The sequence below is a fragment of the Talaromyces atroroseus genome (genome assembly GCF_001907595.1).
Source record: "Talaromyces atroroseus strain IBT 11181 chromosome Unknown scaffold_13, whole genome shotgun sequence".
NCBI lineage: Eukaryota > Fungi > Ascomycota > Eurotiomycetes > Eurotiales > Trichocomaceae > Talaromyces > Talaromyces atroroseus.
Genome location: NW_017971445.1, coordinates 482,982 through 504,487, shown reverse-complemented (window position 1 = coordinate 504,487; position 21,506 = coordinate 482,982). Strand labels below are relative to the sequence as shown.

Below are 21,506 nucleotides of genomic sequence, written 5' to 3'. Positions count from 1 at the left end.
GTGGATACGAGCCGTAGGTAGTAGCAGTATTCGAATACGATATCGAAATTGAAGGTTATATTTCGCTCGCATCTTTAGAGTGCCTAGATCTGAATAGATCCGCAAGTTGTGCAGTCTATCTATCCATGACTTTAGCTCGCCCATGGTGTGACCATTTCACCGTTCACGAATTTACCCCCAGCAGGCCGCCACATCGTTACGGAATCCATAGGAAGTATTTCCTTCTCCATCCATTCCCACTCAAGTTTCTGCTCGGAAGTGTATTCTGGGGGCATAACGGGCGAGATTTTGTTCAATCCGTAGGCAATAAATCCCATCTTCGCGTAGACCGGTACACCAAGCTCAAACGCATCAAGCCAACTATCCAGACCGAGTTGGTCGGCGTGTGCGAGACCCCATTTGAGAAATAGATTCGCGACTCCTTTTCGTCGGTGCTCGGGGAGGGTGAATGCAATGTTGAGGACTATAAAAATTGTATACGTGAATTAGTCAGAGCCAAGATTGATAAACCGTAGATTCTGTAGATGGATATAACCTTACATGAATGAGGTTTCTGGGCCATGCGCATCCTCGGCAGGTCGAGGGCATGCATTGCTGCTGTTGCAAATGTTCTGCCTACACCTTCTGGATACCAGACAGCCTCTTCAGTAGCAGGGTCATGATCGGAGCCTGGTTGTGGAACAAAGGGATTCCTTTGGAAAAAGTACCATTTTGCGCCCCCGACAATTTGACTCATGTGCTTCTCTCCTCCCCTTTGCCCCTTTCCGTCTTCCAGCTCTTCTTCTGCGGTATTGTCTGAATACTGGAGAACCTTCAACCAGATAAGCTCCGGGTATGAGGACTTGTATTCTTCACGCTGCCCGTTGGTAGCTTTAATCAAACTGGCCTCGCGGTCATTGTTGAGTATGGGGAAGAAATTGCGTAGTATTCCTTGGTATGGCTGTTCAAAACTGAGCCAGAGGACCTTCATTAGTTCGGGAAGGTCGTCATCTTGTGCAACTTCAACTCTGTACGGCATGTTGTGTAATGCTTGATTTGTTTGGGTATCAGCTAGGCTTTTAGGAGGTGAAAATGGGAGTTGAGAAATCGTTTGAGAACAAAAAGAGAGAGATTATAAGGTTAGATATATTATTTAAGTGGCTAAAACGCATCAACTTACCCTAGCCCTTCCTGGGTCTCCATTATTACGCGTGACTACCTATCTAATGCGCCATGTGCGAAGCACCTAAGTGCTCTCTAACTAGTTAGTTAGCTACAGGGGCACTACGTAAATCATTCCGTCAAACACCGGTAATACAATTGAATCAATTCTTGCGACAGTATTACTTGCTGCTGCTATGCCTAGCATTCTACATCATATGATATTGTCTAAAGACACAGTAAGATGCCACCTTTCTCTTCTCCCCTCCCCCCTTTCTTCGTTGGAAGAAGAGGAGGGGTTGGACATTCAACGCTAATGCATCTCGTGCCTTTATTTAGGCCTAGAATTCGACCTTTATTCAATTCATAGAATCGTTGCACATTGTAGCCATATCAAGCTACAATGTGTCTTAGTCGTGCAAATGGCCTGTAGAGCTGGATACTGGAATAATTATCATAGGTCAAATGTTTTCTAGTTAGGAATTGAACAGAATAAAATTGTACAGACTTTTCATCGAAAAGAATCGGTCTGGTAGAAAAACTAATGGCACTGCCTGAAAGTTGATTGTTGGCCCTATAGACTGCGTATATTATGCCGGAGAAGAAAGTATCTGTGTATATGCATATATCTAAAACAGGCAAATTTGTAGTACTTGCCCTTTTAGGCTTGCATTAGGGCTTCGGCTTCAGGTGATCTACGTGGCGCTCTGCCTTGCATGTTTACACTGTTAAGAGATTCTATGACTTGATGAATATTTAAAAATGTATTCCATTGCAAGCAAATTCAACTGCAACCTTCACGTTCCATCTCAATAATTGACATAGCCACATCAATTCCCCAATTTCAAACATAGGCAATAAAATATCTTTGACACAAGTTTGTTGTTCATGTAGCTTTAGTTAGGTGACTCCAGCGCATGTTGATGAGTCATGGTTTGGCAAGTTTCGCCAGTGAAATCCTCGGGCAAAGGATCATACCATCGAACAATTTACCTATATGAGTTTTCTCGATGTCTTCGCCATTTTTTCGGATCTTGGAGATCATAACCTTGAGGAACTTGATAGGACTGTGCTGGAAAGTCGAGGTATTTTTTCTTCCATTATTGCTTTTCCGGATAAATCCATCAGCATCAACGATGAGATCTTCGCGTGACTCCCAAGCGACGCCCAGGAATTCACAGACTCGAACATATTCTCCAAAGGAGCTAAAGTATAGCTGTCCAGCAAACAAATTCAACTGAATGACAAGCGTTGGGGGGATGGATGTACTGTCGCTTCTTAGATTAGAAACATTGTATAGGTCCAATCTATCAAGTGCTGGAGCCCCCAAGTTGAAGCGAGGCCCGTAAAGGTGTATCGTGACGTATCTCGAGTTTTGAATGAGATCATAGAGCTCATTTGCCTCGAAAGGACTGATTATCACCATTTGTTTAATGATAGTGGACCTGTCGCTGTCTGTGCCTTCATTTCTACTTGACAAGACCCATTGTACTGATCTCTGGTACCAATCCGAGAGAAAAGACGATGGATCGCTAGGTATGATCGTTTCACAAAAATCAGCAGTAACAAACAAATCTCGTGGGAACTCTGCTGCACTGGTCCTGGCCAGTGCCTCAAAAGCAGGGCGAAAAGCAGAAGAAGTATCTAGCAAGATGCCAGAAGTAATAAATCGCTTCAAGTCGGAATGAACATAATGCTTGGCAGGATCTGCTCTAGGTGGCTTTTGTACCTGTCTCTCCTGTTGAACTTCCGGTGACAGTTCCCGCTCTTGCTCTTCATTCATTCTTGCAGAGTGATGAGCAATAACGTGGAATTCTTTGCATTGGGACACAATCTCGGAGTAAATGCTATCGCCCTGAAGCTTTTCTGATGGGTCTGGCCGGTCAGTTTTCCAACCGGGCTGGTACCTCTGCTCCAAAGATTGAGCCTCTTCTTCTAAGAAACTCTTGGCCTGCTCGGAAGACATTGCGCTGTGGCCAGCTATTTCATCCCAGAGTCTCGCATGAGACACAAATCTTTCACCTTGCGCTGCCCACAGAGGAATGCTCTTTTTCGTATCTTCCCAGGTCCCTCGTATTGCCCAGCTAAGCACATCAGAGACGTCGATTTTTTCGGGACTGACTTTGCCTGTTTGTTCCCGGATTTTGTATTGAATTTCATCTGGAACGCAGAAAACCACTGATTGGCCATGTCCCAACTTTCTCATTCTCATACCTTGCTGTATAATGAATGTGAAATTAGTAATAAAAAGTATCAGTCATTTCATTTGTAGCCACTTACCTTGCACTAATCGATCTTTTGTGATGTCGGCACCAAGGGTCACCGCTGCACGATAGTTTACAGGCAATTCCAAATCTGTACCTCGGGTATGAGCTTCATCTAAGAATACATAGCGTGCGTCAAGGTGTTTTCCAAAGGGTGATGTTTGCAAAAGTTCCACCCGCCCCTTGCGATCAACCACACAGAGGTTGTCATCATCGTCAAAAAATACTATGGCTTCCGGTACGGTGTGGTGAGAAGATTGCTTGAGCCATTCCGTGGCAAACTTCACGTTGCTAAGCTCCAGAATTTGCGCACCAACGTCCAGTATAACTTGAATTGGAGGGGAATGTTGCATTGCTAAAGCCAAGACGCTCTGAGCTTTAGAAATCATCTGTCCATCTGCGGATGAGATCTGTACAACTTCATTTTCCGGCTGTAATAGATAGTTCAAAACAAGAGCATTGGTGTGCATTTGTTCAGGCAAGTCCAGTTGCTTGACATCGATCGGTAGTAAACGTCGTGAATCATTTGTCCCGCTGAATCCAGTCGTGGGCTGATCTGTAATTTGACCTAAATCCCACCCGGATGCCGACAATTTATGCGGGAATCCTTTCATTTCCTTTGGGAAAACTATGTGACGCAGGAAGTAATCGGTCACACTCTTTGCGAATCGGTAGCAAGGAAATAGTTTCTCAGTGCATAAGTATCGATCTTTGAGGTTGATACCAACTATTTGATGAAACGCCTTCGGCAAGCAGTCTGCATCCCTGACCCAAATTTGATACTCCACATCCGCCTGGTCTGCTCTCAAAAGATGATTAAATGCATCAAACAAATCATCATCCTGCAATCCAGCGTAATAGTAACTCAGGGACGTCAAGAGGATCACGACATCAGGATGACTAAACTCTGAGCGGGTGGTAGGGTTGTCCTTTGCACGATAAGGGACGGCGAGTTTTGTAGGAGGTTGACGAGCAGAAGTCAAGCCATAGTTCACTCGCCATCGTTTTTGACCGAATGCAAAAGATAGTATTCCACCGGCGAGGATTCCGCGTAGAAGAAGCATCATTTCTCGGGTCGTCTCACCCCAGAACTCAGTCGAATCTTTTTCAACCGCTTGGGCCTCTTGTTCATTAAGTTCCCACTTGGTAATATAGGTATAAATTGGATCTATAACAGCTTTTCGATGTCTGGCGATAGGGAACCGCTCCATACCTCTCTGGCAAATAGACTTTGCGAGGCGCGAAATCAAATCACGTTGAGCACCAATTTCGACAATACGGGTGCGAGGGAATGCTCACCGGACATCTTGCTATTTCAACGCGAGGGAATTCGCTCTTCACTGCAGCCAAATGATCCCGCACCATGTCAAGGATTTGATGGATGACCATCCACCTATCTGGACTGAATTGCACAGGCCGTTGTTGGCCGTTTGTATAAATCAGTTCAAATTTGACACTGAAATTCTCGTCACTTTCATCAACGATGTCTCTTGCATATTGATTGAACAGTGCCTGAGTTTTCAAGAGTATTTCGCCCACATCGTCCTTTTCTATGCGGAAGCTTTCCAAACACATCAATTTCAGAGAGAGTATTTGCTCTGGTTGCACCAAAAGAACGCCACGATTCTTCATACATTCTTGACACATCTCAAAAATTTCTTGGGCTTGTGCACTATTGATTTTCAGTGCACGTGAGAATGGTAAACGGTAAATGCGCCTGCCTAGCATCCCGGCCAATTTGAGGATCAGCATCTCGAACATCTGTTTCGATTGAGGTTTTGCAACAATTATGCGCACTGAGCGAGAGCTATCGGCCAAGGCAGCGGCCACAATTGGTACAATAACGAATGATTTTCCCTCGCCTATGTTTAGTTGCATTACTGCATTTCCTCCTGTCGGTCTATCTCTCATTTCACGAGCAATTTCTTCTTGGACATTACGAATTCTGAGATTGTTCTCAAGTTCCAGAAGCAAAGAATCCGTGTATCGTTCAGGATCCCAATTTTCGTGTCCTCGATTGCAGATTTCCTTGGTTAATTTCTTTCGATTACCGATAGACTCAACCAGACTATGCGCGCGCTGAGTCCCAGAAAATGCAAGTCCATAGCTAACGATAGCATGTTGCCATGATCCTGGAACCGAAGACCACAGCTGCGCCCTCAGATATCTTAGCAAATGACTAGGGCCGAACCGCGGGCCATGGCCGACGTTCATGACAATTTTCATGTATCTGTTGCGGGAAGTGGTATCATTGACAACTGCATCAGCTTGCTTGACTGCTGACACTATTCGACTATAGAAGCTCGCAAGGTGGCTTCGATGATGCAACAGGTTTTCTTTCAAGTTCTGAACTAGTCTAGAATCTTCTGTCAGTGAGAAATCCTGTGCAGGGTTCTCTTGTAGTGTCTGGAGACTCTTTCTAAGGTATGCGACGTAGTCATTTTCATAAGGTGATTTTGCATGAGCACTTAAGTCTTCGACTAATTGCTTTAGACTGTTAGTGAAGGTACTAGGAGCATTCCTCTCGGAGAGAATGGAGTCTGAAATGCTCTCTGTAATGGGGTTTATTGTTGGGGCTTGTAGACTGAAAATATCAGTCATGCTGACATAGCACCGATTTCGTTGTAGAATTTGAGGGCTTTGCCTCTGGCAAAGGCGAGGTGCTGCAGATGAGCCTCGTGGACACCGATCAACCACCTTTTTGATGTCGATTAGATAGTTATAGAATGAATGATTATCGTACTAAATTCGAAATTGCTCGCGAATGGGACCCATGGCGGTTTCCACTTTGATGTAGTCCCTGATAAGGTTTGAGGTATCGAAGCACGATATTGTCCTCGAAACCCACATGGACTGTAACCTTGATATCAACTCACCGGTAGCTAGTTCTTGATTGTTCACATAAGATATTTCCCTTCTCGTCTGAAACTCATACGGCGTTTCATAACTGCCTTGCGTTATGTCTCCTTCCGGGCATTCTATCATGGGTCGAATAGAAGATTCAATAAAAGTTTTTAGTTCATAGCTCCTAAAGTCACATCCCCGAGAAAGGTAGAATCTGGAAGCCGTAGGGATTGACACCTGACGCATATCCTTTAGCGTGTAAAACAAACTCAGGATCTGAATCACAAGCATGTTGGCTTCTTCGGAAAATGCTAATGATGATAACCAGAGCATGACGCGGAACTTATTCCTCGGAGTTTTGTTTTGAAGGGCAGCATGAAGACTAAGCCAATATTGACGGATAGAATTATGCGGCTCTAGTAAAAATTAAGCATCATATCGAAAGGGAAATGGTTCCTCTTGGCCATACGTCAATGATGATTTGGCGAGAAACTTCCATAATTCAGATATTGAGCCTCTCTCTAGAGCGTCACATATCTCTCCACGTTCATGATACGTGAGATGCGTTGAAACAAAAACACGTTTTCCAGACTCAGAGTCCTGATCTAGATCACGGCCCTCGTACTTCCTGTCGTAGGATTTTGTAGACAGCTCTGCGCCGAATCCTGATATACGAAATGTCGAAGGGCGGATCAAATCTCTTGTTAGTAAGTTCGTTGCCATTGCGCCTAAATTCGGTGTTTTTGGGCACGACTCCGGCCACAGGAACCGTCTTCGCATCTCTCATCGACTAGTTGTTTAACCTTTTTGAAAAAGGCTCCGTGTTGGGACATAAACCCCAGATTAGGTCTCCAACGTACCCTTTGCATCTCTTGGGAATGTTCAGGATAATACTCCCGTGACGGAGATAGACAAGCAATTTCTTCTAATATTTGCACATTTTCCTCTGTATAAGCGTCAAAAGAAGATACTGATTCAGAAGCTAAAATTAAAAGGGCTTGTTCCGTGCCTGTCATTCTGGTCAGGGGATCAGGCAAGCAAAAAGAGGTTAATCCATGTAGCAGAGACAGAACAAGCTTGCTCTGGAGATTTCCGTTATCAAGTAATCGGCCAAGAGATCGATCAATGTGATATGCATGTACTTTGCGAGCAGCAAGCTGATTCACACGAACAACTATATGATCATCAGTCTTTGTAGTGTTCAACTGCCCTTCCAAAAGGAGGACTAGTTCGTGCTCATCTTCCTCGTGTGTCAGAACAAGCTTGTTCTGAAAATTCATCAAAGTGCCACAACCTTGGTGTTCACCAATGGAAAACCCACGAAACTGCCTGGACTGGATCTTCTGGCCAGACTTCGGTCTGTTAAAAGAAAGGTTGAGGAGAGGGAGGTCGATTTCAATGGTTGATGTAGATGCCAAATGTGTCACATGTATCCGATTAGGCAACTCCAATCTTGATGGCACTAGTTCCAGGGTTTGATTTTCGTGGATAGCGTGGATCACGAGGTCGTACTCAGCCGAGGTTTCGCTTGAGAGACCGAAGTGCACAGTGTGCTCGGCGAAATCTTTCTTGGTCGAGTATCTCATGCCTGGCAAACCGCTTGGCATAATCTCTAAGGAGGAATAGCCGAATAAGACTCGATATGTGGGATGTTGCTCATACTTCGTGGATAGGCGCGATAGACGATCTCCATTTACCAATAGTTCTCCAGTAATAATATTATAATGTATGGCCAATGAGTCCCCTCCAATTTGTTGTGCCGTCTCTGTAAAGAGCCAATCAACTTCTTTCTCCGAAACCTTTCCCCATGAAGCTCCTCCAGGGTATCCCGACCACGATTGTAGTATAGCATGGTTGAGAGCAGAGGGCGTGATATTATGGATGAATTCAAGTATGATGGTACTCGTCCGAAGCAATAGCCGCTTCGAGTTGTCGTGCAATATCAAAGCTAGCGGGTCCAACGTGGAGGTGATACAATTGCGGTCTTCTTCAATGATAATTGAAATCTGAATCAACACAGATAGGTTATGAGGCTCTGATAGCACAGCATGTAGATGTGCTGGATCCACATCAAAAGAAGACATACAAATCAATGCTATGAGCACTGCTTTCTTCGATAACTCTTGTCTGTGGGTGTCCACGATGGAGTCCTGGACTTTCTGTTTCAGAGTTTTGATCCAAGACAGAGATATTTGTCTCAGATCAAGCAAGACTTTCAAGCAGTCATCCTGAAAGTTGTTGGAAGTCAAACTCAAGACACGGGCGGTAAGAGATATCAAGGTATGTAAGACGTGGTATCCCTCCCAATTTTCCTTGATGGATTCAGTCATTTCGCGAATTCTTGAGATAAGCTTTCGAGTGAAATTGGCTTTTCTCAATTATTCGATGCCCTTCTCGAAGAACATTCACACCGGAGGGCCCGGCTTGGTATATGACTTGGAGGATGAACAGAGTTGTCTCACATCTCTTGAAGTTCACAGCTGGCATGACTAGTTGAGCTAAGATATTTGACCACTGAATCCGAGTTCCCAAAGGGAGATGAGATAAGGCTTTGTACTCATCTAGCTGCATACCGTCTGGGCAATCACACTGGTGGGCAATGACTTCGTTCGGTGCAGGACCGCTCGAAGCGGATGCTGGACGTCGCAGGTATGGTTGAAGGGCGGATGACTCTCTAGGTAGGACATACATACAAGAGTCAGGTATACAGTCGGGGTTGGCTTCTGGAATGCCAATGAAGACACCGAGATTTCCATCGTAGCCGCTGTAGTGTAACGCATTGTCCAGACAAATGTCTTGTTCCATCACATCAATAATTGATTTATTCTTCCGATGTGTGTTTCCATGTGGCTTGTCCTCTGATAAGAGACGGAAACGCTGGGTGGAACTGTATTGCTGAAAATACCTCTGGAGACCTGAATATGAAGAAAGAGTATGAAAGGCCCGTGGCGGTATTCGTGATGCGTAATCCAATTTGAGGACGTCTAATAATAGATATAATGTAGTATCACGCCAAAATCCGTACCAAGGAGGAATTAAAAGCTCATCTACATGCTGTGTTGTCAGAGCCTCATAACCCATCTGTGTTGATTCAGATTTCAATCATTATTGCTGTTAGTCAGGGGATATGAATAATGAGACGCCCATATCTCAATATTAAGTGGAATGGGATTTTCTAAGCAGGTTCAAATTGTGAGTTGATCTTGGGGGAGCTATTATTGAGAAGAGAAAGGTGTGAGCCACGGTAGATGATTCTGTGATGAGATTTGCCTAATTTCAAAGGGGAAAACGTTACGATATATTTAGGCATATCAGCAAATTATTTGTTCATCACATCAGGTATCGTAGTTCGTCATACGTCAAAGTAAGCAGTATAAACAGATCAGCTAATTCCGTACCAAGGAAAGCATCTCTTCTTCATTCTTGTATACACTTTCATGATTATCATTTGTCGCTTACTGATTGATGTTTGATATGTGTCATTTATTCACCAAGTGCCATATGCTTGCTCATTAATTCATGATTCATACTACGAATTTATTGAGTAGTTAGTATAAGCCACTGCGAATGCTTACCTCTCTGCTCATTCTTTCTTTATTGAGAAACACTCGTTGTATTATAATTTAGTAGATTTGGTCTATATGTTATACCTATATAAGAGTGTCATGACTATCCATTTTATTTTAAGAGACCATAATCGTAATTGTTCTCTGAGGTAGACATTCACGATGCCGATAATGCCCGATTCCATAATTCCTTCGCGAGGCCCTCCCGCTGAAAGTGTGTAGGAAAAACAATATTCTCTAATCTATGTCTAGCATTTTGCCACATGCTGATTCGCGTGGTTCCAGCCCAAATCTGGATATAGTGGTTAAAGTCTGGTACGAGATTCCAAAGTCTTGCATCGCAGACCCCAACGCCTGCCGCGGTAACGACATGAGCCAAACTTAACGCTCCAAGAAACGCTTTCCAGAGCCATAAGTCTTGTGCAGCTGTGCCATTTATCATAACTTCAGCGAGACTATCTTCAAGATCGTGTCTCAAAATGCGCAGGATATGGTGTAGGAGCCGATTCTCAGCCGGGTAGCCCTGATTCCAAACGCCGAGTACACTAGTCAGGTACAATCCCACAGCGACGCAGATGCCGGTCCACGAGGACTTGATGCCTTCCGAGGATCGTAAATTTTCATTGGTATGAGCCGTGATCGAGCTTATGTGAGCACCAATTACGGCCGATAGTAGCTTTGACGGACCACCAGAAGCCCACAGATGGTATGGTAAGGCACAGCCAGTGCCATAATAGAGCTCAGAGTAACGCAATTCAAACGCGTCTGTAATTTCCTGCATACAACCGAGGATTGGCTGGACGTCGATCTTTTTTATTTGCACTTCTGGAGAGATGGGGCTTAAAAAGGAAGGAAACAGATTCATCGCCCTAAGGCGGGGCAAAATTCCAGTAACCTCTTGGGTATGCCATTGATGAATGAGATGGGCAATTTCTTTAGGGTCCATGTGCCTGCTATATAGGGTCGGATTGAGAGTCGATATCACAAAGTCGTCAAAGCGGCTTTTCAGACTGTGAACGAGATTAAAAGCCCTATAACTTTAGTGAGCATCTTGACGAACACAGTAGGCAGTTAAGAGGTTTAAGCAGTGTACTTACATTATCAGATACCTTTCAGTAAATTCTTCATCCAAATCCTCTTTTGGGGTGCTCGGAATCGTTCCATAGGCTTCCTTGGAGTCCAATAGTAGCATGAGGCCATCCAAGTGTGTCTCCGCGGTCGAAAAATTGCCAAGGCAGCACTATAGGTCTTAGTATTTGGATAAGTAGGGAGATGATAGTGGCGTGCCTACTTCTACCACGCATAGAGTGGCGATGTGCCTCACACAGAGCGTTAGGCTTGACGAGGTACGATTTTCAATCCACGTATTGATGGTTCGGATACTCTGGACCTTGTGGAAAAGGAACGTCGAGTCAAAAGATGACAAATTGCCAACGTTCCAGGCATAGTGGAGTCCAGCAATGAGAAGGATGTTGCGAAAAACGTATGGGTCATCCATATTTGCAGTGACACTAATTTAGTATTCCCATTTATGATTAGTTCACCACAGTTACCACACCTACTCAATTCTGGGTATCAGGGATATATACGAACAATTTTTGAATTCCTGGCATATTGCCAAAGGAAGAGCCCGTATGATAGACTAGTCGAGTACTGTCAGAGATACAATTGAGGAAGGCTATTCGGAGGGACTCCCAATCCTGATTCTTTCTCTTTCATGGACTCACAGTACTGCAAGAGTTCTTTCGATCTAAATGGCATTTTGATATTCATGCTATCAAATGGATCTAGGGTTTCTCCAAGCGCGAACTTGAAGGATGACGAAGGAGTCATACTCTTCCGCCAGGTCGGACTAACCGCCGGTAAGATAGATAGGGATGAGGACGGCGAAGACTGACTTGTCAAGAAGCTTCGAGTAGACCATGGGGCCTGTTCCCCAGGACGTTTCACCGCTCGCCGATCGCGTAGAGGGATATTGGTGTGTGTATAGTGGCATGATCTCTTACTACTGATGCAGTTTGCACTATTTGGCTCTAATTTCAGTCTAAATGTCTTCTCCAGCCGGCCAAATATAGCATCACATCCTAACACGGCCTTTTTTGAAAATATTAACTCAAGCCAACTTACCACATGGGGAGTTTCTCGTCGCATCGAATATGGCGTTGCCTGCAGGTGACACATCCAGTGCGACTTCGGGTGTGAAACCGCTTTGCCCGCTTATCGGCGGTGGAATTAAGAGAAATCTCGCCTTCATCCATTTGCCTTGTTAGAAACCTGCTTATACAACTTCGACAAGAGAAAAGAAGGAACGGAGTAAGTTAGTCAAATGAACTGATGAGTCTGATGTAAGCCTAAGCACTATCCCCTTTCGGGACAAATAGACGCCCGAGGCAGAAATCGAGCAAGCTGATTGGTTGCCCGCCGATTAACCTCTTTTAGCTGCTTTCCCTTTTGGGACAGATAGACGAGGGCTCCATATCGGAAGGACTTCAGCTTGTCGGCTGGACAAGTAAACGTCGAAGATTCATGTACATACAACTTCTTTATTATGAAATATCTCATGGTTATCTATTTCAGGTTTGTTTAGCATATAATTATATCATCGTCTATGGGGGTCTCCACTCCTCCAGGGCCGGTGTAGAGGTATAAATGAGAGTCACGAATCCATTTTATGGTCTCTTCATGAACATCATTTCTTTCTATCAGTCTCGCAGCTGCCAAAAACTTGCATAAACCGATCCCATCCAGCATCTCACCCGACTTCAACATGTTATCTAGCGTGAAGAATAACATTCGCACTTTAGCCTAGAAAAGGTGGAGGCAAGCACCCTTCGAATACCACTGTGAAGGATTATGCCGACAATATGAAAGCCGACAATCTCACAATTTTCTGGTCTCCTACAGGAGCATGGAACAGAGTACACGGGGATGGAAAGACGACCAGTGCAGGAATATTCCACACCGAAACAATAGCAACCTCAGATGGCAGATACCAATTCAGGGTTCTCGGTTTTTCTATCGCTTTTGAATTGGATGGTTCTGAGGGGCCCAACCCAAAAGACCCCTCAAAGAAAGTCCAGGTACCGCCAACTCGCGAACAGGTGGCAGCAGGAATCAAGGACCGGGCTAAATGCGTAAACTGAAAATTCATTTGACAAGGTATTACCTAGCTTAGTGCCCCAATACTTGTATGCAGATATACAAGGAGCTAACTACATAAACTACATGTAGGCATTAGAGACTTCTCACCACCAGGCCTATGGGAAAACTAGTGAATGGAGGGGACGAATCAGGGCTACCTATATGATTCCAGTGACTGTACGATGTGATATTTTCTAGGGATCTTCTTTTTAGTCATTAAATCAACGCTAGTTATTACTTATTCTTGAGTATCAGAGTAATGTACACTGATACACTAAGGCTCACGCCCTTTTCTTGTAGAATTTCAATCACGTCCTGCTCGATCCGACCATTAGGAATAGTATCCTTGATCCGTTGAAGTGTCATAGGAGGCGAATTTCAATAGTCTTTGCGTGTGGCCAAGTCAAATATCGCTTTCTTCCCCAATCGCTCATTTCAATTAGAAATGCCATGGTCATCATGCTCATGATTTCGTGACCGGGCATAACGAGACCACAAACCCCTCCGCATGTGGAGACACGACAGATGTGGTGTCTATCATGCGAACACAAACGGCGTTGTTTGGAAACTGAGGAAGTATTAGAGTAACCATTCCCTCAATTCTGTCATGACTGCGGTTTATGCGGAGGGCAGTGCGACTGCGCGAATGATTTGGGTATATAACTCTTGCTGTACAGTGCCTACCCAACCTATTACTTGTGTATCTGCAAAGTCGGCTCGTAAGTGCATCTCCACGTTTACAGGTTTTCTCTTCCTGTCATGTGAGGGGTCGCCAGATAAATGCGAAGAAAATCGGCAAGTATTACAATATAGTTCGGAGAAATGGATAGCCAGTACGCTACTACATCTGAAATATACTCCAGTACATAGTATTTTTCAAATGCAGATATCCACAGTTTCTATCGGTCGGCCATCTCGGCCCATACGCGGAGATGCTGCGTACAAGGCCGTCAGTTACACCCCGCGCCTTTCCCAAAGCGGATATTTTCTCTTCGGCGGCGGCCCGCTTTCCCCGGATTCTTGGCTACCCCGATTTTAGGCTTCTAGACGTCACGTGATGACAGTCCCAATACACTTATTTATATACTGCATTTCTTCTCGTTATGTGCCTGCATCGAGGTTTGAATTTTCCACGGTTATCCGCAGGATTTCCTCATCAATATTACTCCGCCCCAAAAAGAAATCGCGAAGGCTCCAATGGAAGCAGGAAAGGTTCTTGACCTTATTTCGGCCACACTGTCCCTAGATATCATCTCACCAACAGAGATAGACTATGTACAAATTTTCGCTGATGCTAATATCATGGGCATCAAGGAGGATATGTATTTGGTTGGAGATGATATTAGTGGTTTGGGTCTATCCTCTATCTCGGTTTTTTATTTGGGAGGCGTGCTAAGTACAATTGAAGAAGTAAAGATCAAAAGTGGAACTGCTTACACTGGAAAATATCCACCAGTATCCTACCTTTCGTTTGCTTCAGGTCCTTTCTCTTGCTAAGTACTCTTCTTTCTGTGTTACTACTTGGGGAGGCGCTCTAGCACTCTCTGCCACTTTAACCAACTTTTCCGGCGCCATGGCAGTTTGTTTCTTTCTAGAGATGTTTGAAGCTACCAGTATGCCAGGCTTTGCGCTTCTTTCATCGCAGTGTTATACGATCAAGGAACACAATCTACACACTGTGATCTAGATTAGTTCCAATGGTTGGTGACAAATTGTTAGAGGCTTGATCACTAATACTATTTCCGAAACTGTCAGTGGCAATGGTTCTGGTCTTTTTGAGTGGAAAATCATTTTCATTGCAATTGGCCGCTTTTCAGTAAGGCGTCAATCAAAAAGGAAGAATAGGCAACCCACTACCACTGTGCCAGTGCGAGCATGCCTGATCATCAACAATGTGCGAAAAGGGATGACGAAGAATGTATATTAGCATGTATATGCTAAAACTTCAACTCCATGAAAATAGTGCTCTCAATTGGCGTCTCGTAATACCCCTCGATTTCCACAAAGCCATATCTCTTATACAATGCCCTCGCACTCGCCATATACGTTGAAGGAAGCGTATCCAGCCTCATTCCTCGATACAACCGCGTCGATTTTGCGTGCTGGATGATCGTTTCTACAAGTTTTGTGCCCATGCCACTGCCGCGTGCCTGTGGGGTAACGTACAATCTTTTCATCTCGCAGTATCTTTCGTCTGCATCGAAAGGAGACGGGGGTAATGCGCGATAGGCGACGCAACCTAGCAGCTCTCTGTCATCGACCATGCCAGCTTTTGTGTCGTTATTGTCTATGCGAGCAACAAGCAGACATCCCCAACGGTCTGGTGCGTATTTTCCGGGCAGTGAGTTGATCTCGGTTTCATAGTCTTGGAACGTCAAGTCAAGGCCTAGCGCCTCGGTGTATGCAGTAAAGAGTTGGGTTATGGCTTGTTTGTCGCGAGGAAATATGGCGGGTTCAATCTTGAATGATTGTCGCATTTTTTTCGTTTTTTCTTCCTCTGTTATCTTGTTCGTTTGTTGTTTATTTGTGTTGCCAGTAAGACGTAATGATGCCAGTCCATGGGCGATGAGTCATAAGTCATTATGGCTGCCTTTTGAGAGGCACTTGTATGAAATGGCGGTTAGTTGAGAAGTGGTATCTAGTGGAGGGGCACTTCTCCACTAGTCATCTCAGATTGAACGTCCTCCAAAGAAACAGCTACTTCGTCATAGTATATCCCATACTTGATCAACCCGCTCATTCTTGGCTATGCTCAAAGATATTCGCAACGTCTACTCCTCTATTTAGAGATGAGGGAAGGTTCCAGGAGACAGGCGAAGGGGCTGAGCTGTACCACCCTGGAAGGTTTCATCCGGTGCATCTTGGAGACTCAATTCAATAGGGCCACTACCGTATTACTCGAGAACTAGACCATGGTTCATTTGCTACAGTTTGACTCGCTTTTGACAGGATGTATGTCTATGCTTGGCCTATTTATGTAGGACTCCTTATCTAGTTTATCATTTCTTCACAGAAACGGCATCGTTCACGGCGAGTTCCAGCCGGGAAATCTCCTTGTTTCTCTTCGTCCAGATCTACGTTCGGTAAAAGAAACCGAACTCCAGAAGACAAATCCAAAATTACGTAGCCCCTTCGGCGACTAGATGGCAAGCCAGACAGATGGGCTCCGCGCTATCTGGTCATCGGCGAATCCCTTCTTCAATATACCAACCTCACGCCGGATATGAGCGTGAAGATCTCTGATTTCGGAGCCGGTAAGAAAGAACGAACAATGTCCAGTTTTTCTCTTGTCAGAACTAAATTTTGTCATCTAGACCAGGCACTATATCAGGTTATCATGCCGTCAGCTATGGCCATTTAGTTGGCGAAATCGTACGCCGCGTCAGTGGCAAGAGCCTTCGCGACTTTGTCCAAGACGAGATTGCACGTCCATTAGACGCCGATTACCAGGTTGGAGCTCGCGAGTCTGACTGGCACCGTGTTGCGGAAATCATTCCTCCACCGACTCTCGACACAAGCATGTTCGGTGCCGTGGATCCCGAAGGAGTCATGATGAAGACGGTGGCGTTTGCGCTCAACAGCTCAACCGCACCAAATACACCAGGCTTTCCACGTGCTCAGATTGGCGCGATTAATGGACATATGAATGCTCGGGCGATCGGTCGTATCTTCTCTGCCTTGGTCGCGGACAGGAAGCAGCGTCTGCTATTGCAACAAACGATAGACAGGATCTTGGAGATACAGTATAAAGGAACTGACGTGGTGACTCTAGTGCCCATTTGTTGGGGCATTGGGTTCGGCCTATCGCATCCTGATACTACGCCTTATATACCAGAAGGCAGGGTCATTTTCTGGACAGGATGGGGTGGATCAATCCTTCTCATCGACTTCGAGAAACAGCTGGTTATTGGCTATGCGATGAATAAGATGGGTCAAGAGGGGTACACAGGAAGTGAGCGCACGCAACAATACGTCGAGGCAATCTACAAAGCTGTGCAGCAAAAATTGTAGGAGTGCTTTGTTTGTACAGTGTATATTCAATCATATATTCGGTCCCGCGGTATATACGGCACAGGTCTATGTGGCACAGGTCTATGTCTTAACTTTAATATAAACACTGAAGATTGGTCTATGTTCATCTCAATTGGCGGTAATTTTAGCATCAAAGAGCTTTCTTCCTCTAATGCCAACATGGCACTTGAAGACACCTCCGTGCCACCTAGCCGACTCGGGATACTTGTCTGCTTCGGGGTCTTGTTCACTTGTGATGTAGACATCCTCGCCGACAAAGACGACGGCCTTGTAACATAATCAGCAATTTGTCATACATTATGTATATGAGAAGAAAGTAAGACACTCACCGTGGGACATCTCGTGGGCACCTCAATCTCAGCAGTGACTTTTCCCTCGGGTGAAACCCTAACAACCTTCCAACCTCCCCACAGAGCAACCCACAAATTACCCTCAGCATCCATTGCATGGCCATCCGGGCCACCAATTTCAGAATGCCAAAAGACGCGCTGATTAGAGATCTTTCCCGTCGCCGCATCGTAGTCGAAGGCATAGATGTTGCCCGTAGGACTATCAGTCCAATACATGGTTTTATCATCTAGGCTAAACGAGAGGCCATTGGGGATAGTCACATTTTCAAGAACACGATGCAATGAGCCGTCTGTATCGAAACGGAAGAGAATACCTGTATATGTATGCATCACTTTAGCGATCCAATCTTTGACCAAGTTCTTCCTGCGCAGAGGTTGACGAACCGACAGGATCAAACTTTCCATTCGTGACCGCCGGGTCGTTCATGGCACCGACCCAAAAACGGCCCTGGCTATCAACCGCGCCATCGTTGCCGCGCATAATATTCTCATAATCCTTAGCGATTTCGGCTTCGTTCCAGAAGCGCTGGATGTATTTGTATTCACTGCTGTCGCGCTTTGCAATGCCGATGCCATGTTTTCCGCCAAATAGGAAAGTATCCGTTTCTGACTGCAGATTGGCCGTGACACTGTATTAAGAAGCTGTGATATCAATATTCATCCATCAATCTGAAACGAATGCCGAGTCCAGAGAGACAATCTTCTCACCCGAATGAAATGTCATATTCAATCTTCCTCGCCGAGGATGCGCCCTCGTTTAAATCAACCCACCAGACATGCCGCTTGGCGATGTCGATGAAGCGCAAGGTATTGGTCGCTTCTTCGTAGAAAGGGCCCTCGGAAAGACCGCATTTGGAGTCGAGAAACGGCTTGGGTTTCGAGTTAGTATTTCATTACAGCGAATTAAATGCATTCTCGAGAACAGATACCTCTGTGATCGTGAATTTCTGCATTTTGTTGTCCGTAAGTGGGTGGTGTTTGCGTGGTGGCCTCAGGCTCTGGATGTCACGATAAGTAAGAACTCAACAGCCAATCAGAAGGCAGACAGAGCGGGTCCCTTGTGCCTACCTAGACAGGAATAGTGCCTGTCAATTATTCTACCTATGAGAGATCGTGGGTGGTTTTGATTTCTGGATTAGTGTGCGCGGCACGCCGCTTTATGCGAGCGAACATATGCATACGCACATTATTATAACACTTAATTTGTTCAAAATATATATTATTTATAGCTTTATGTAACATCAAACTGCTTTTATCTAATAGTAAAAAAAGTGCTTGTTAGATATCCTACAAAGGTTCTGCTAATATTGGTGCTTTTATGGCTTTATTACCCCCATTAGTCACGTGATCTGCCATGTAGCAGAGCTTCGCAGATCACGTGACTGTCTGTAAAGCTGGTTTTCATTCCACTTGCAGCACCTTGTGAATGGCTTTTGAGTCATGCAATTTGCATGTTAAGTCCTTCGATTGACCTAAGACACGTTATAACAGCAATTCCACCCATATTTCACAATTGTCCATAAGTACGCACAATAGCATTTAATTTAGAGGCTAAGGGCAAATGGAAAGCTTTACTCTGCCCTCATATTGATGCTAATAGAGCCAATATTGTCTGCAAGAACCAGATAGATAGACCAATGGTTATCGCTTATAGTAGCCCCAGCAGCATCCAAGGTATGGACAACAACTCTAACTTGAGCGACTAGGCGGGTGCCATGTTGGACCGTTAATGGATCAACTGGTGCCATGGTGTTCAGGGGCGAGATATCAAGAGATGATTCAGTAAGGTTCTGGATACAAGATGGAATTAATGAGCAGGACGGATGCTGGTCTATGAAGTTACGAAAGGCTTATATATCAACGGCTAATTAATCTAAGATGTCATCAATGGTGGCTCATTGGAACAAATGCATGTGGATGGAAAGCGAGTACCTATATTCTCTAGGAACGTGTAAATGAAGCTAGCCAGTCATATGTTGCGAATGTAGGGTACATAGGCATCGGATACGCGAGACTGGTTTCCAAAATATAAATTATGAAACAGTCTTTCGATTCTCCTGCATATAGTATTTAGCGAGGTATAAACCAATGAATATGCTATAACTGCCCTTTCCAGCAAAACCGACTCATTGAAAAGATATGCTTCCTTAAACTATTGGATCATAATAGCTGATTCTTCAGGCGAGTCCCTCTAAATAATATTAACCGCGCAATGCATGATCCTTTTGTCTTTGTAACCATCAGCAGATTATTGGTTTACTAACGCTTGAGTCCCTCAACTATGACGACCAGCAAGCCCTTATCTTGTATATCTGCCAGTAAGTATCCAGTCGCTAGTACTGGGACTGTATAAAACTAGTTAATTACTATATATAGAAAGAGGGTACCTAGGTATGCGATACGCTCGTAATATTCGGGAATAAGGCAAAATTACGTACTCCGTTTGTCGGCCTTCAAATAGTTGGAACATCCCTGAACCTAAGCCGGTGATAATATAAACATAGGTATCTAGGCATTTACCATGAATGGACATTTTCACAGAATACTCAAGATTGATCTAATCAAATCAAATATACTACTCAGAAGGTAGGTGTACTACTTACATGCGTCGTCTAGCATAGATAGCTCTAACAACCAATCAAACGCGCTCATTCCCTGCATCCAATGGAAGTAAGAGTCCAATGTCTGAATTGGGCAATTAGCTGCGCTTCAGCCTTCAGGCCTTCTGTTTGTTTTCGCCCGGGGTTTGGTATTGCTTTACCCCGGATTCTTCGAGTCCCTCCTCTAGCTACGGAATATGACAAAGCGTTGGGTAAAGCTCCTCAACCCACTCCATAGTGAGTGAAATACTATACAAAGATGCCTAATCGAGGACACTATAAGATAAGAGAAGAAAAGGAAGAATTCAACAAAGGAAAAATGTATGATAAAATAATGAGATGATGATGAGTGATGCTAAATAAGTAGTACACAGGATGGATAATACACTGATACACCCACGCCAAAATCGGGTTTTTCTTCCAACTTTGAGAATTTGTCGTGCTTTTTTTTTTGTGAGAATTTTTTTGTCATGTATGAAACGAAACCTTTCTATCACCATTTCTTTTCTTTGTCTTTCTAAAAATATCTCCCTCCTTTCTATACCTCTCTAGATGAAAAGTCCTCTCTCTCTCTTATAGAAAAAACAAAAGAAAAAAAGATGGAAATAGACGTTTTCGAATATTTCCGGTCTCATTGCTGAGAGCGATCGATCTGGCAATAAGAATTTTTGTTCAAACCACGTGGTCGTTCCTGTTGTAGTCCAAAAAAATCCCTATCGAATCGAAAAGTCGTCGTCCAAGTAAAACAAACAAAAAACAAGTTGATCGATTTTGGGCTCCGTTTTTGTCGAAGAAAAGTATCAAGTGGCGTGTAAAAGGTGCAAGAAGATCAATTTAGATCCGAGTTGAAATAGTAGTTTACAGGAACTTGGCCATCATGGCAATCATGAGATCGAAAAGACCAATGGCTTCGACGAAAGCGAAACCCAAAATGGCGTAACCGAAGAGGGTACCACGGAGAGAAGGGTTGCGGGCAACGGCGTTCAACAGAGCAGCGAAGACGAGACCGATACCGGCACCGGCACCAGCAAGACCAATGGCAGCAGAGCCCATACCAATGTTCTGAGAGACCTCGACGAGAGCGTTGGCGATCTCAGAGGAGTAGCCACGGCGAGCCTGGGCCTGGAAAGCCTGGCGAGCGACGGTGGCAGGGATGGTGCGCTTGGAGGCCTGGAAGGCGTTGGGAGCAGCGAAGCGCTGGCCCTGAGGACGGACGGCGTTGGTGAAGGTACGCTTGGGGACAGCAGCGAACTGGCTGCGGACGGTCGAGCGAGCGACGTTGGAAGAGGCCATGGTGGCCATTCGGGAGGCGAACATCTTGGAGGCCATTGTGTAGGTATGTGAGGTCGAGAGAATGATTTCTCTGATGGAAATTGAGAGGAGAGATGAGGAGGGAAGAAGACGAGGGATGATTGGAGATGGAAGGGGAGAAAGAAGAGAAAGGAAGAATGGGTTTTGTTGATGACGAGAAAAAAATAGGAGCGTTTTTTTTCCAGCCACGGAAGAAAAAGGGAGGGAAGGAAGGGACTTGCTACTGTGGCCTGACTAAGAAAAATTACGGGTGGGTAA

At 44.8% G+C, this 21,506-nt stretch overlaps 8 protein-coding genes across 8 annotated transcripts; 1 reads left to right on the top strand and 7 right to left on the bottom strand.

Moving 5' to 3' along the window:
- Positions 1-131: 131 nt before the first annotated feature.
- UA08_08215 (hypothetical protein) lies at positions 132-1,018 on the bottom strand (the record flags this gene model as incomplete). Its single annotated transcript, XM_020263114.1, has 2 exons — positions 132-463; positions 541-1,018. 2 exons carry the CDS (start codon positions 1,016-1,018, stop codon positions 132-134), a joined length of 810 nt encoding a protein of 269 aa, XP_020116746.1.
- A 1,050-nt stretch (positions 1,019-2,068) lies between these two features.
- UA08_08214 (hypothetical protein) lies at positions 2,069-8,578 on the bottom strand (the record flags this gene model as incomplete). Its single annotated transcript, XM_020263112.1, has 7 exons — positions 2,069-3,354; positions 3,421-4,546; positions 4,704-5,956; positions 6,281-6,630; positions 6,718-6,948; positions 7,109-7,173; positions 7,391-8,578. The coding sequence occupies 7 exons, from the start codon at positions 8,576-8,578 to the stop codon at positions 2,069-2,071; spliced, it is 5,499 nt and encodes a 1,832-aa protein (XP_020116749.1).
- Positions 8,579-9,971: 1,393 nt separating this feature from the next.
- Positions 9,972-11,312, bottom strand: UA08_08213 (hypothetical protein; the record flags this gene model as incomplete). The annotated part of the gene is made up of 3 exons (XM_020263111.1): positions 9,972-10,845; positions 10,912-11,054; positions 11,106-11,312. The coding sequence occupies 3 exons, from the start codon at positions 11,310-11,312 to the stop codon at positions 9,972-9,974; spliced, it is 1,224 nt and encodes a 407-aa protein (XP_020116748.1).
- A 3,580-nt stretch (positions 11,313-14,892) lies between these two features.
- UA08_08212 (hypothetical protein) lies at positions 14,893-15,432 on the bottom strand (the record flags this gene model as incomplete). Its single annotated transcript, XM_020263110.1, has 1 exon — positions 14,893-15,432. The coding sequence occupies one exon, from the start codon at positions 15,430-15,432 to the stop codon at positions 14,893-14,895; it is 540 nt and encodes a 179-aa protein (XP_020116751.1).
- A 435-nt stretch (positions 15,433-15,867) lies between these two features.
- Positions 15,868-16,966, top strand: UA08_08211 (hypothetical protein; the record flags this gene model as incomplete). Its single annotated transcript, XM_020263109.1, has 3 exons — positions 15,868-15,907; positions 16,111-16,209; positions 16,275-16,966. 3 exons carry the CDS (start codon positions 15,868-15,870, stop codon positions 16,964-16,966), a joined length of 831 nt encoding a protein of 276 aa, XP_020116750.1.
- A 129-nt stretch (positions 16,967-17,095) lies between these two features.
- Positions 17,096-18,290, bottom strand: UA08_08210 (hypothetical protein; the record flags this gene model as incomplete). The annotated part of the gene is made up of 5 exons (XM_020263108.1): positions 17,096-17,254; positions 17,317-17,651; positions 17,722-17,966; positions 18,046-18,206; positions 18,267-18,290. The coding sequence occupies 5 exons, from the start codon at positions 18,288-18,290 to the stop codon at positions 17,096-17,098; spliced, it is 924 nt and encodes a 307-aa protein (XP_020116753.1).
- Positions 18,291-18,775: 485 nt separating this feature from the next.
- UA08_08209 (hypothetical protein) lies at positions 18,776-19,085 on the bottom strand (the record flags this gene model as incomplete). Its single annotated transcript, XM_020263107.1, has 2 exons — positions 18,776-18,809; positions 18,913-19,085. 2 exons carry the CDS (start codon positions 19,083-19,085, stop codon positions 18,776-18,778), a joined length of 207 nt encoding a protein of 68 aa, XP_020116752.1.
- A 1,710-nt stretch (positions 19,086-20,795) lies between these two features.
- On the bottom strand, positions 20,796-21,266 carry UA08_08208 (ATP synthase subunit 9, mitochondrial; the record flags this gene model as incomplete). The annotated part of the gene is made up of 1 exon (XM_020263106.1): positions 20,796-21,266. The coding sequence occupies one exon, from the start codon at positions 21,264-21,266 to the stop codon at positions 20,796-20,798; it is 471 nt and encodes a 156-aa protein (XP_020116587.1).
- Positions 21,267-21,506: the final 240 nt, after the last annotated feature.